The 14888-nt window shown below is 44.1% G+C and overlaps 1 protein-coding gene across 4 annotated transcripts in view; it reads right to left on the bottom strand.

Annotated features, from left to right (window-relative positions):
- LOC114454075 (histone-lysine N-methyltransferase 2C-like) overlaps nt 1-14888 on the bottom strand; it is a 62917-nt gene that overhangs the window by 36990 nt on the left and 11039 nt on the right. For 3 of the 4 annotated variants that reach the window (XM_028434211.1, XM_028434210.1, XM_028434209.1), the window contains exons 18-38: nt 14726-14827; nt 14547-14651; nt 12885-13066; nt 12648-12812; nt 8803-8897; nt 8678-8728; nt 8499-8601; nt 8324-8385; nt 8112-8237; nt 7945-8028; nt 7770-7861; nt 4513-4690; nt 4277-4354; nt 4022-4144; nt 3901-3933; nt 3707-3814; nt 3343-3618; nt 2720-2793; nt 2413-2628; nt 1326-1907; nt 1067-1255 (exon numbers count right to left, since the gene is read on the bottom strand). In XM_028434211.1, the coding sequence (XP_028290012.1) occupies nt 1067-1255; nt 1326-1907; nt 2413-2628; nt 2720-2793; nt 3343-3618; nt 3707-3814; nt 3901-3933; nt 4022-4144; nt 4277-4354; nt 4513-4690; nt 7770-7861; nt 7945-8028; nt 8112-8237; nt 8324-8385; nt 8499-8601; nt 8678-8728; nt 8803-8897; nt 12648-12812; nt 12885-13066; nt 14547-14651; nt 14726-14827 (3024 nt within the window). The remainder of the gene's footprint in view (nt 1-1066; nt 1256-1325; nt 1908-2412; nt 2629-2719; nt 2794-3342; nt 3619-3706; nt 3815-3900; nt 3934-4021; nt 4145-4276; nt 4355-4512; nt 4691-7769; nt 7862-7944; nt 8029-8111; nt 8238-8323; nt 8386-8498; nt 8602-8677; nt 8729-8802; nt 8898-12647; nt 12813-12884; nt 13067-14546; nt 14652-14725; nt 14828-14888) is intronic. The other variant, XM_028434212.1, reaches the window with a different exon arrangement.

Genomic DNA, 14888 nt, shown 5'->3' on the forward strand with positions numbered 1-14888 from the left:
CTACAGGAAGAATGGCAGAGTATCCCCAAATCCTGGTGTGAAAAACTTGTTGCATCAGTCCCAAGAAGACTCATGGCTGTACGAGCTCAGAAGATGTTTCTACTCAATACTGAGCAAAGGGTCTGAATACTTATGACCATGTGACATTTCAGCTTTTCTTTTTATTACATTTGCAAACATTTCTACGTTTCTGTTTTTTCTGTAAATATGTGGTGCTGAGTGTGCATTAATGAGAAATAAAAAAACTTTTTTATTTTAGCAAAGGTCTGCAATAAAACAAAGAGTGAAACATTTAAAGGGGTCTGAATACTTTCTGTACTCACTGTAGAAGATATAGATGTATAGATGTATAAAATGGTTCTTTTACAAATTAAAAAACTGAAATCAAAAGTTTCTCACCAGCCACACAGTGCAATAATGATAATGATGGAAATTGTAAAGGAGTCTGAATACTTTCCGTTCCCACTGTATGTTTGCTGTACATATAGACATCTATTGGAATTTTTCCTTTGTATTCTGACCTTTTATTTTTCCCTTAAATTTCCTGAAGGACCACACACACACACACACACACACACACACACACACACACACACACACACACACACACACACACACACACACACACACACACACACACACACACACACACACACACACACACACACACACACACACACACACACACACACACACACACACACTAAAAGGGAAGTTTATTTTATTGCTACCTCTGACTGAATGCATTAATTTGTACTTTAAATACTAACTTGAACTTTATTTTGTAATTTTGAATTGAAGAGCAATAAACATATTGCAATGTTACAGAATTCATGTTTTTTTTTCATTTTGGATATGTAAAACATTTTTTATTATCAATTACTTTAGTCAATTAATGGGGAGATAATCGATAATAAAATCGACCAGAATCAAATCGAACTGGAAAAATTAATTGTTAGATTAATCAGTGCAGCCCTAATCACACCCCCCATCACCATGGAAACAAACCCCCGTCTCACTGACCAATCACAACCCCCCATCGCCATGGAAACAAGCCCCACCTCACCTGTCGCAGCTTCTCCTCAGAGTCTCCCAGTTGAGGCAGTAAGCTCATTGGCCCATCCAGAGAGGACACGCCCAGGATTGACATTTCATTGGCTGCCGTCTTGTCCATCTGTGAGGTCATGTGACCACCGTCCTCAGATATCCCAGAGTGCTTTGGGGTGAGACAGACCAGTCTGTAGGAGCCTGAAGACTTTAGAAAAACAGACGAGTTAGAGACAGAAAGACAGACAGACAGGTTAGAGACAGACAGGTGGTCTTACCTGTACAGGTGTATGCTCTTCAGAGAGGGGGGAGGAACCTGGTCCAGAGTTGGGGGGTCTTTGAGGAGAGCGGGTGAACTTTTCTGTAGTGAGGGGGCGGGGCGTTCCTGGGGCTGAACCATAGGGGTCTTTTAGGGGGGGGTGTGACGGGGAGCAGCGGGGGGTAAACTGCTCTGGTCTCAGTGAGGGAGGGGGGCCGAGGTAGGAGGGCTCAGCGTCTGGTCGGGGGGTTCGGTGGGGGGAACCCAGTCCTGACAGGGGGGGGTCCTGGTGCTGGGGGGGCATGGGGGCTTTAAACAGCAGGTCAGAGCGGCACCAGGGCGAGGCCTGGGAGGGAGAACCAATCAGAAGGTTTCTGGGATCTGAGGGCGAGGGCCGAGCAGGGGAACCAATCAGATCATTCCTGGGCTCCGAGAGGGGGGAGCCTGACACTTTATTGTAGGGGTCCCAGGGTGAGGGGGGCCCCGAGGAGGTGGGGGACAATCGACCAATCAGCTGCTGCTGCATCTGCTCGTGTTTCACCTGCTCCAGTTTCTGATTGGCCTCGATCTTTGCCAGCTGCTTGCTCATCTGACGCATTTGCTGCGAACCGAGAACTGAAAGAGTTAATATTCATCTTTAAATCCCCCTTAAATAAAGTTTATTAACCTGATTCATCTTAAAGGTATTGTGGACGATGTTTAAAAAAAAAACGCCCTCTCCACATTTTGAAAAAAAATGCGCATGCGCAACACCCCTACGTGTGCGGGAGAGCGTGCACGAGCCCCGTTTTCCTCGTGCACAGCTCTGTTTACAAGTTGGAGTCGGCATCAGTCACACAAGCTTACCTTACAAAAGAAGATTTGCACTTTTCCCACTACGTCAGACTCACCACCGGTAAGTGAAAATCCATTTTCAAAGGACCCGGTGCGCACCGAGCACGAGCACGTACGACGGCCTTTCGTAAACATGATTGACAATTAGGAGGACCAATAGTCTTGATGATCCACCCGGAAGCTAAACGTCATCCACAATATCTTTATATAAAGTTTATTAATCTGATTCATCTTAAAAAAAGTTTATTAAACTGAAGGTGAGACTGACTCACCTGTCTTAACTTCCACTCCTGTTCCTGCTCCGTCTCTCTCGGTCTGAGTGGGTCTTTGAACGCTCCGTCCGTTTCCACAGTAACGGGCTCGTAGGGTCCCGGCAGTGCCTGAGGCACCTGGAGCTGTAGCGGCGGAGGCGGTTGGCATTTCAGCGGCTCGTTGGTTAGCTGGACCTTGTTGATGCGCTGAACAGCTCGGTTGTCTCGAGCTTTAAGCTGCCAGAAGACCAAACTCCTCTAAACACACTGCTTTGACAATAAAAGCCTGCTTTTCAAAGTAAAAGTCCAGAAAATGTTATTAACTCACCACAAACGGCGCTCGCTCCTGAGAACTGGCTTTTCTCCACAGTTTAGCAATTTGCTTCACCCTGGTAGGCCAGTCTGAGAGAGAGAGAGAGAGACAGAGACACACACACACACACACACACACACACACACACACACACACACACACACACACACACACACACACACACACACACACACACACACACACACACACACACACACACACACACACACACACACACACACACACACACACACACACACACACACACACGTGAAACAGTGAGATTTATGTGTGATAAATGTGTAACAATGACATTTGTTTGTTAAAAATTTAAAGTCACAGCTGTCAGTGGTCACATCTTAGTGCTTTGCTCTCATTAAGCTCCTCCTCCACACTAATAGGACACTGCAGATAGCTCCCAGCTAGCGATAGCGTCTGTAACTTTGTGTTAGGGTGTTTGGAAAGTGAAGCCCCCTGCTGGAGCCCCCCAGTATTACATGTGTAGAAAAAGTTGTAAATTAGTTCATACGAAACTTAGAATGCGTGTAAGAACAGAATAATCGGTATTTATAAACCGTGCACTCCACATGACCCAGCTGAGCACAGGCGGAGCTGTGTGTGTGTGTGTGTGTGTGTACCAGGGTACTGCAGCCTCAGCTCTGGGTGGTGTGTGTTGGAGTAGAGCACAGGTGCAACAGTTGCATGTTCTCCCAGGCTTTCCTCCTTCTCCCACTTTAAGGCGCTCCTCTGAGCTGTCGACAGCACGTCCTGGTCGCCCTCTGACGCCTGATTGGCCAAGGCAGGCCTGGGGGCGGGGCCTGGGCCATCAGGGTTGTGAGCCGGGCTCGGAATGACAACAGTGTGAGGAGGGGGCGGAGCCAGACCATTCATCAAGGGGAGGCGACCAATCGCAGCTGAACGCAACAGAACAAGATTCTTAACCAACACACGTGTGTGTGTGTGTGTGTGTGTGTGTGTGTGTGTGTGTGTGTGTGTGTGTACCTGTGTTGTGCATCTTTCTGAAAGTTGTGTGTTGGTTTTGTTCTGGTTTAATTCTGTTTGGACTCAGCACAGCCGTGAAGACTTCCTCAACATCCTTCCCCTCCAACTCTGCACACACACGCACACACAAAATGGGTTAGACAGTGGCTGTGTGTGTTACCAGTAATGAAGAATCAGGTGGGGTTTAAACTTACCTGGAATCTTGTAGAGTTTGCTGAGGATGGCTCCTGGACGAACATGCACACACACACAGTTAACACTGACGCAGTCCTGACTTTAAACACACACTCACTGACCCACATGATTGTAACTCACCGTCTGTCACCATCTTGTCCAGTTCAGGACTCAAGATGGCGTCCAACGTCTCGTCCTGCACCGTCCTATGGCCCCTCTCAGCGAGGGAGGGGTCAGAGGTCACAGAGGCGAGGTCCAGGCCAGCTGAGGGAAACATTAGAGGGTCAACGCATTGGTTTGTGTCAAAAAGAACTACCACCAGGTGACATGAGGCGCCTGTCTGTTGTCGTCTTATCGTCTCACACACACACACACACACGTCTGGTTTATCAGTACCTGTGTGTCCAGGTCCTAGAGTGTGTGTGTCAGTACTGAGGACATCAGACAGATCCACAAGAACTTCCTCCGACATGGCTGGATGACAACACACATACACCATGATAACACACAAACACACACGGTTGAGATGGCACTGACCAGATGTGTGTGTGTGTGTGTGTGTGTGTGTGTGTGCACGTGTGTGTGCTTGTGAAGAATGAACACAAAGGACCACAAATACAGAGTAAACTCACGCAGCGCTCCCTGCTTCACGTTTGTGCTGGTTGCCATGGCAACGACAGGCAGCTGGTGAGGGGCGCTGCCCTTTTGACAGCGAGGTGACGACTGTGATTGATCAACAGGTGGGTCAAGCCCCGCCTTCTGGTCCAGAACTCGACTCTGGTCCAACAGATCACGGCCGAAGAAGGCCTCCTGTGAGGAGAGCCAATCAGAGTCAGAGCTGAGTGTGTGTGTGTGTTAGTGTGAGGTAATAGTGTGTGTGTGGTATTAGTGTGTGTGTGGGTGTGTGTTAGTGTGTGGTATTAGTGTGTGTGTGGGTGTGTGTTAGTGTGAGGCAATAGTGTGTGTGTGGTATTAGTGTGTGTGTGGGTGTGTGTTAGTGTGTGGTATTAGTGTGTGTGTGGGTGTGTGTTAGTGTGAGGTAATAGTGTGTGTGTGGTATTAGTGTGTGTGTGGGTGTGTGGTATTAGTGTGTGTGTGGGTGTGTGTTAGTGTGAGGCAATAGTGTGTGTGTGGTATTAGTGTGTGTGTGGGTGTGTGTTAGTGTGAGGTAATAGTGTGTGTGTGGTATTAGTGTGTGTGTGGGTGTGTGTTAGTGTGAGGTAATAGTGTGTGTGTGTGGGTGTGTGTTAGTGTGAGGTAATAGTGTGTGTGTGTGGGTGTGTGCTAGTGTGAGGTAATAGTGTGTGTGTGAACTGCCAAAATATTACCATTATTCAAAAATGGTGATCATGTATTTAATAACTATAGACTAGTGTCATTACTGTCTCAGTTTTCTAAAACCATAAAGTATTGGTTCACACAGAAACTGGACTCATTTTTAGAGACAAATAACTTACTTTTTGAACACCAGTATAGATTCAGATCCAATACATCAACTTCTCTTGCACTCACTCATTTAACAGATGAATTATAATAGCAATTGATAAAAATCAATATATAGTTAGTATTTTTTTTAGATGTACAGAAAGCATTTGATACTGTAAATCGTAAATTATTGTTGGCAAAACCAAATAATTATGAGCAGGTGTATAAATGGTTAGAAAGCAAATGAAAACAATATGTTTAAATAAACAATCAGAAATGTGTAAAGCAATAACATCAGGAATTCCACAAGGTTCAGTAATTGGGCCAAAACTTTTCATTTTATTTATCAATGACATTTATGAGATGAGCAAAAACATGGATTTTCTTTTATTTGCAGATGACACTACCGTGTACAAAACTGGATCTGATCCAGAAACACTAATCAATAATATGGGAACTGAAATGATTCATTTATAAACATGGTTTGACAGGAATGATCTGTATTTAAATTGGAAAAAAACTAAGTGTATGATTTTTGGGACCAAACACCATGGGAATCAGAAGAAGATTACCATAATACAGCTATTGAAAATGTTTCAGAAAAAGAATTTTTGGGAGTCATGCAAGATAATAAAATTAATTGGTAGAGTCACATGGAATACATAAAGGAAAAAATAAGTAAATGTATCGGCATATTACATAAAATAAAGTATACTTTTGATGAAAGAGCATTGTTCAGAATGTATACATCCCTAATTGTCCCATAAATAATAGAGATCTGAAGAAAAGCATGCTCTAAAAGAAAACAATAAGAATCACAAAGGTCCAACAGACCACACTAACTTTTCATTGAAGGTAATATTTTGTAATTTGTAGATTTTGTCCAGTTAAAAAATGTCCAAATCCAAAATAACTTAGTTCCAGAGCACATTTATAATAAATATATATGAATCACAGATGAAAACAGCAGGAGGAAATGAAACGTTTGTGTTTTATTTGCTCACACTTCACTCAGAGGTGTTGTTGTCACTGGGATCAGGTTCATTTAAAGGGGACATATCATGTTAAATCCACTTTTTTAGCCCTTAAATGCATTTTGTTTATATTTAGATTGTTTAGAAGTACAGAAAAGTTCAAATTAGTCTCTTCAGGTGCTCCGTTGATATCTTTATATTCTGTTTTGGTCATATTTTTCAATCTGTTTCCATTTTTCTATTCTCTATTATGTTTTTTGAACAATAACGTCACAGTATCTGCAGCAGAACTGCCAAATTAGTTCATCAACTCCAGGCTCAACACTTCGAGCAATCCGCCATTTTTATTTCTGGCTTTTATTTTGTAGTCCAAGCTCCAGGATGCAGAAGTTACGAGAGGATAAGTCAAAATGTTTGGTTGTTGGATGTAGTAACCCACACGCTTCATTACACCGTCTCCCAGCATCAGAACCTTTTCAAAGTGTCTGGTTGAGTTTTATTTTTTATAGAAATGTACCACATCTGTGGATAAGGTCATTTTTGTGTGTGTGAAGCACTTCAATGATGACTGCTTTATCAACCTCCACCAGTATAAAGAAGGATTTACAGAAAGACTTTGTCTGATTGAGGGTTCAATTCCTTCTATCTTTGGAGACGATGAACAGAGCACTTCGGTAAGCTGTAAATAACGCTAAAAAGTGTGATAAGACGTCCCTGTCATTGTTTTGTTAGCATTAGCAGTTGCACCGTCTTCATATGTTAGCGCTGTGTGCTCGTTTTAGATCCTTGATGATATGGCCTACGTGATTTAATTTAAGTCTAAAGTTTATTAGTCATAAAGACTATTAAAATGCATTTCGTGACGTTAGCTTGAAGCTAGCGTTAGCTCGGTGCTTGTGTTAGCTCACTTGTTAGGGTTCTGCAGGTTCATTATCTTCATTTTCATCTCGCTCCACTGGGTCAGACTCTGGCTGGAACATGTAAGGCTGGATGGACAAGTCTAACGTTGTTGACATTGTGTAAATAACCTCTGAATAAAAAGTTTATGCTCCGCTACATAGCCGTATCTCTTCTATCAAACTACAAAAATGGCCGAACAGGCTGGAGTTGAACCGAGTGTCACCTGAAGAGGGGGCGGGTTATGGAGTGTCTCATTTGCATTTAAAGAGACAGCACCAAAACGAGTTGCTCTCAGAAGCACATCAGAAAAGGGTAGAAAAGGGGTGGAGCTATAATAATGAGGAATTCAGACCCAAGCATTGCAGTTCAGCTTTATATAGACCATAACTGTATGATTTATATGTAAAAAGGAAGGATTTAAAACCATGATATGTCCCCTTTAACAAAAAGGGGCATGTATAATAAGACTGTCTTCAACATGCTCCTATTCTGACATGTGAAAAGTACTGATATTGTGAACAGGATTACATGAAAGAATACATTTGATTTGATTATTATTGTGTGCGTGGTATTAATGTGTGTATGTGTACCTGCAGATATGAGGGAAAACTCTCCTCCAGTTTGGTTTTTTTCTTCCTGTATCTCTTCTTCACTTTGTCTGTTGCCATGGAAACATCAGGACCTATCAGACCCAAGCATGGAGTGGACAGTGTGAGGCCAGGTGAGTAAAGACCTGGAATGATCAATAGGAGCAAACGACGTCACCTGCATCAGTCAAGTCCCGGCACAGTTTGATTCGGCTTGGTCCGGTTTTACCTCCTCGCTGTCGAACCATGAACCCTCCGATACCTGACGACACACACACACACAGTAACACACACACATATTACACAGATCAACACACACACACGTTAACACACAATAACACACACCTGGTCTGTAGGGCTTCCTCTTCCTCTTCGTGTTAGCATCGCTAACCTCCTCCTTGCTGATGTCATCACAGTGGGCGGAGTCTCTCTCTGGGCTGGAGTCAGATTTGATGTCACAGTGGAGCTCACCTGAGGACAGACAGACGCTCCATTAGGACCCCTGAGTGGGTCCCTGTGGGGGGACACACAGACAGACAGACCTGTGCTATGCTCACCTGTCTGTAGCACAGACACACTGTTCTGGTTGATGATCCTCAGCTTCAGTTTGGGCTTACACCTGGGGGGTGGAGGCACGCACACACACACACACACACACACACACACACACAGAGGATATGATATTAGCTGTGTGTCCCACACACACACTGAGAACCTTCAGTCTGGTCCTACCTTCGATGTCTGCGTGGGGATGCCAGCGTCTCCACCTGAGACTGGAGCTGGGACAGGCCACACTCCGTGAGACACACACCATCCTGAGTGTAGGTCTTTGTGTCTGAAACACACACACATATACAGTCACACACTGACACACACACACCTGAGGACCTGAGGGAGAGCAGAGGACGTACCATGATCTCTGATCCTGGAGACGATCTGAGTCATCAGGGAGTCGGAGCGTCCTGGAACACAGCAGCCTGTCAGTGTGTGTGTTACCAAGTGTGTGACCATGTGTGCGTTACCGTGTGTGTGTTACCGTGTGTGTTGCACAGTGAACATCTGAATCCTCTCTCTGCAGTCTCTTCCACTTCCTGCTCATTTATCAGACCTTCACACATAGCGTGAACCCACCTACACACACACACACACTAAAAGTTCAAAGGGAACATTTGACACTATGAAGCGTGGTAATAAAAACACACTTATAACCTACTTAAAACAATACAACAATACAACAATAAAACAATAAAAGTAATAACAGTTTGTAGGAAGAAGCCGTTAACGTGGTGAGATGTTCTGCATCTCAATGAACAATATCTTCTCCTGGAGGGAAGGAGCTGGAACATGGCTTCACCAGGGTGACCAGTACCAGAAGAGTTATTGATGATTATCAGAGCTCGATTAAAGAGTCTGTAATCATAAGAGAACCTCCAGAACAGACAGCTCACAGACCTTTTACAGAGAGAACCACCTTGTTCAGAGTTCTCCTTTCTTTAGCTGTGATGTCACCAAACCACACAGTCATAGAGCTAACAAACACACTTTCTATGGTGCAGCCATAGCAGTTAAGCAGAAGCTTAGAGTTATTTGTAAATTCCTGCAGAAAAAAAGAGACGCACGCACACCTCACCAATGCAACAACACACACAACAGATACTTAGACCTATTTTCTGCTGAGTCATCACTGCTACAGATACACATCACAAGCACCATAACTACCACAAAAACACACACCGTAGTGTAGTTTCCTGTGTTACTGCTCTGATTGGTCATTATCAGGGTTATAAGCAAAAAATTAAATTTGACTGAAATGTTTTCAGCTAAAATAATTCACATGTAATTCATGTAATGATGTTATATGGACATTTTTGTTATTCTATCATAACAAGTCTGCTTTATAGGTCTGTTTTTAAGGAAAATGTCAGGGCAAATGGAGGACATGTAATTGGAAAATGTATGTGAAACATGTACGGGGTTTTTCACACATTTAAGAAGAAGCTATCAAAGGAAACTGGTGTATTTTGGTGCAGCTTATTTACACTTCTTATTGAACAAATTTAATAAAAAACAAACAAAATGTAAACAAACAAAATGTGTTGAGCATTAAAGTCTCTATATGTAGTTTGTACTATTACTGGTTTAATAAAGTCACTACAATTACAATCCAACTTTTGTTGTCAGAATCTTACCGGCCTGTGACGCATATATCATTATATATTATTATATTATAGCTCCTAAGCAGTGATTACTCATGCAATCCACCTGCTGGGGTTTAGGTAGAGATGGTACTACTAACTCTCTGTATTACTAGTTACTAGTACAGTGCCCGTCAGAAGTATGCATTCATATAGTGGGCGCTTAAGGAGAGTTGTCAATTACGGGCATAATAACAACATACTCTGTAGCATTATTTAGGGGTATATTTGCAGGTGCAAAGTAAAATAACGTGTGCAATTTCCCAGGTTTAATTCTACGAGACATGCGCATGATGAATGTGTTGGTTTTTTTTACTCATTTTTATATTTTTTGTTTTAATTATTATTTGTTGTTGCCATTGTAGCGTTATTCTGGAGTCATTTTGTATATATATTTTTTTTTCATGTAGTTTTGTGCATTTCTGTTGTCATTTTAATGTATTTTTGTATAAATATTTAGTTTTGTGTATATTGAGTCATTTCATATTTTTGTTGTTGTTTGGTGTGTTTTTCTGTAATATATGTTTTTTGGAGTCATTTTGTGTATTTTTGGAGCCTTTTGTATATTTTTGTGCATTTCTGTTGTCGTTTTGTGTACTTTCTGTATAAATATTGTTTAGTTTTTTTGTTTAACATCATTTGTGCATTTTTTTGTATAATTATTGTTTTTTGTTGCATTTGTAGTGTGATTCTGGAGTAATTTTGTATCTTTTTTTAGTGTCGTTTTTTTACATTTCTGTTGTGTTTTGTGTACTTTTTGTTTAATTATTTAGTTTTATGTATTTTGAGTCATTTTCATATTTTTGTTGTTTGGTGTGTGTTTTGGGGGGTGAATCCATTCTAAATTCATGCGCACCAGTCCATCCACATGTACCTGTCTAACTTTCACTAAACTTATCTATTGTCAGTAGTTAGATGTAAAGGCAGGTGTGATGTGAGAGAAGCTGCAGTAATCAGGTGACCTTCACTATGTAACATGTAAACACTTAGATCTGACTCAGAGCGTAACACTACAGTCAATACCACCCTATGGACGGGTGTCGTGACACAGACTGTAACCAGACTAAATGGTGGTCCGTTATTCACTCAACACACATACCTGCACACATGTCACGTAGACGGTGATGGATAGTGAAGCCCACCTGATCGATGTGTGTGTGTGTGAGACTCTACCTGAGACTATAATCTCCTCCGTTGGTTCTCACACACACGCGGCGCAAAAAAATGTGCAGCTTTCAACACAGCAGCCATTGCCGTCAATAACTTCCAGGTGAGCTCTGTCCGGTCTCAAGAGCGAAAGGTCAAACTAACATAAAAATAATCGTTTCGAAATGTCGTCACCAAATAAGGAACAGTAAAAAGTATGTTTCCTCAAAAGAGAAGTCCACGGGAGCTCACTACCACGCTACGGACGAAATTACCAATTACTGCAAAATAACAGATACACACACTCGGGGTATTTTGAACCCGTCGACCGAGTTTCAGGTCGAACTGGCACCGCGTCGGGGAGATATTTGTTCCACACACACACACACACACACATCCACACAGACCTCCCTTGAATTATAGTATAGATTTTTGTACGGACTTTCATTTAAACAAATGTGTGGTGTTATTTTTTTGTCTGTGAATTTTGTTATTTAAAAAAAAAAAAGGGCAACCCAAATGAGAGACTCATTCTGCTCGTTGATTGGATAATCTGCTTGAGAAATATAAATATAAATAATGTGGACATCATGCGCATTGTATTTTTAATTAAGAATAAGTCCACTTTAAATTGACCTATTATTTGGAGACACAGATAAAAGATGTAGATGTAATTTCAAATTGAAATATTACATATGATACTTTTAAATTCTTCTTTCAAATAGCCCCAGTTGTGCCAGGTCTGACACCCACTTTCTACTTTCAGACCTGGCTTTGGGTGGAGCAGAGCTGGTGGCTTTGCTAGGTTAGCTTGAATAAACTGTTTATTAAAATTAGGCCCACTACCACTCCAGACCGCACCTCTCAGATCAACTCGCACGCGTCAATTAGTTGTTAATTGTCAGGCTGATACCTGCCAAATATGGTTATGTGGAAGCCCGATAAGTTCGGTTCGGTCCCAAACAAGGCCCGCGCATCACAGAGTTATTACCTTCAGTGTTTTAGTAGCTTAATAAGCCTGTGTTTTGTTTAGTGTTAAATAACATACCTTTAGCCACTCCTTTCACTAGTCCCTCTGTCTTTCTTTTCCATTATCCTCTTCAAAAGCTCCAGACACGAGGCACCAACCATATGGTCCTCTGTCTTAGCGTATTTGACCAAATTTGCCCGATCTTTTCTCTGTGCGGGAGCGCGAAACAATTATCCGTTGCTGAGCTGAGCGCTCCGGAGCTGGGCATCACCCGCAGAGCGCACATTGTGTTGCGGAGAAGGACAGGAATGCACAAGCATAGAGCGTGTGCGCATTCATGATCGTGTAGTCTAGCATGGTCTCAGGCCTCTTTACATGACTGATAACATTGGGAAGAGGCATCATTAATTATAATAATCATAAATATACATATAAATAGATATGAAATGATGGATTTCTGTCATTCAAGGAATTTGAAGGAAACGTTCTGTCGTAGAGACGGAAAACTTTAGACCGTGGTCATTATTCTAATGCTGACATGAATGTTGATCGTGTGTGTGTGTGTGTTACCTGTCACACTGCTGACACTGCAGGATCAGCTCCTCCTGTTGATAGGCTCTCTGACAAAACGGGCAGCAGCTCAGACTGAAGCATGGCCCACACTCACTGTAGTTATTCAGCCAATCAGAGTGCAGGCCTGGAGAGGAGGAGCCACAGCGCACACACCACACACACCTGAAGACACGCATATACACACGGGTTAGGAAGAGATGAACACACACACACACAAATGAGTGTTGAGCTGACCACTGGCACTTCCACGCCCCCTTAGGGACGGTGAGTAGGGGGGGGTCCAGGCAGTAGGTGTGGTAGCTGATGTCACAGTCATCACATAGCAACAGTCGACCAGGGTCGTTGGCCTCTCCACACGCTTCACACACGGTGCACTCCAGACAGCGCCACCCTTTGGTCAGGATGACCCGAGTGATCTGCACGAGCAACAGGAAATCATCATCACAATGTATCTGATTACTGGGATTATTGAGCAGTCATTGGATTACTGAGCGATGGTTGGAATACTGAGCCGTGGTTGGATTACTGAGCCGTGATTGGATTACTGAGCCGTGGTTGGAATACTGAGCGGTGGTTGGATTACTGAGCGGTGGTTGGATTACTGAGCGGTGGTTGGATTACTGAGCGGTGGTGGGAATACTGAGCGGTGGTGGGAATACTGAGCGGTGGTGGGATTACTGAGCGGTGGTGGGATTACTGAGCGGTGGTGGGATTACTGAGCGGTGGTGGGATTACTGAGCCGTGGTTGGATTACTGAGCCGTGGTTGGAATACTGAGCGGTGGTTGGATTACTGAGCGGTGGTTGGATTACTGAGCGGTGGTGGGAATACTGAGCGGTGGTGGGAATACTGAGCGGTGGTGGGATTACTGAGCGGTGGTGGGATTACTGAGCGGTGGTTGGGATTACTGAGCGGTGGTTGGATTACTGAGCGGTGGTTGGATTACTGAGCGGTGGTTGGATTACTGAGCGGTGGTGGGAATACTGAGCGGTGGTGGGAATACTGAGCGGTGGTGGGAATACTGAGCGGTGGTGGGAATACTGAGCGGTGGTGGGAATACTGAGCGGTGGTGGGATTACTGAGCGGTGGTTGGATTACTGAGCGGTGGTTGGATTACTGAGCGGTGGTTGGATTACTGAGCGGTGGTTGGAATACTGAGCGGTGGTTGGATTACTGAGCGGTGGTGGGAATACTGAGCGGTGGTGGGAATACTGAGCGGTGGTGGGATTACTGAGCGGTGGTGGGATTACTGAGCGGTGGTGGGATTACTGAGCGGTGGTGGGATTACTGAGCGGTGGTGGGATTACTGAGCGGTGGTTGGATTACTGAGCGGTGGTTGGATTACTGAGCGGTGGTTGGATTACTGAGCGGTGGTTGGATTACTGAGCGGTGGTGGGAATACTGAGCGGTGGTTGGATTACTGAGCGGTGGTTGGATTACTGAGCGGTGGTGGGAATACTGAGCGGTGGTGGGAATACTGAGCGGTGGTGGGAATACTGAGCGGTGGTGGGATTACTGAGCGGTGGTGGGATTACTGAGCGGTGGTTGGATTACTGAGCGGTGGTTGGATTACTGAGCGGTGGTTGGATTACTGAGCGGTGGTTGGATTACTGAGCGGTGGTTGGATTACTGAGCGGTGGTGGGAATACTGAGCGGTGGTGGGATTACTGAGCGGTGGTTGGATTACTGAGCGGTGGTTGGATTACTGAGCGGTGGTTGGATTACTGAGCGGTGGTTGGATTACTGAGCGGTGGTTGGATTACTGAGCGGTGGTTGGATTACTGAGCGGTGGTTGGATTACTGAGCGGTGGTTGGATTACTGAGCGGTGGCTGGATTACTGAGCGGTGGCTGGATTACTGAGCGGTGGCTGGATTACTGAGCGGTGGGATTACTCACCTTGACGTTGACGCAGTATGGATGGTAACACTGTCCGCACTGAGAACAGCACAACAGTCTTCCTTCAGATCCCTGACCGAAGCTGCCACACACTACACACATGTCCTACACACACATACACAAACAATAACACACTGACATATGCGTCCATGTGTAAATCAATGTGTGTGTTCGCTCACCTGTCGCAGTGTGAAATGGTCCGAGGTTGAAAACATCACCACTGTGTTGTGCATGGAGTTCTCCTCTTCATCTTTCACCTGGTACAGCTCCACAGGACCCAGCTGGGCACAGACGGAGATGTGTGCGTGAGTGTGCGTGTGCGTGTGCGTGCGTGTGTATATA

The sequence above is a fragment of the Gouania willdenowi genome, chromosome 20 (genome assembly GCF_900634775.1).
Source record: "Gouania willdenowi chromosome 20, fGouWil2.1, whole genome shotgun sequence".
NCBI lineage: Eukaryota > Metazoa > Chordata > Actinopteri > Blenniiformes > Gobiesocidae > Gouania > Gouania willdenowi.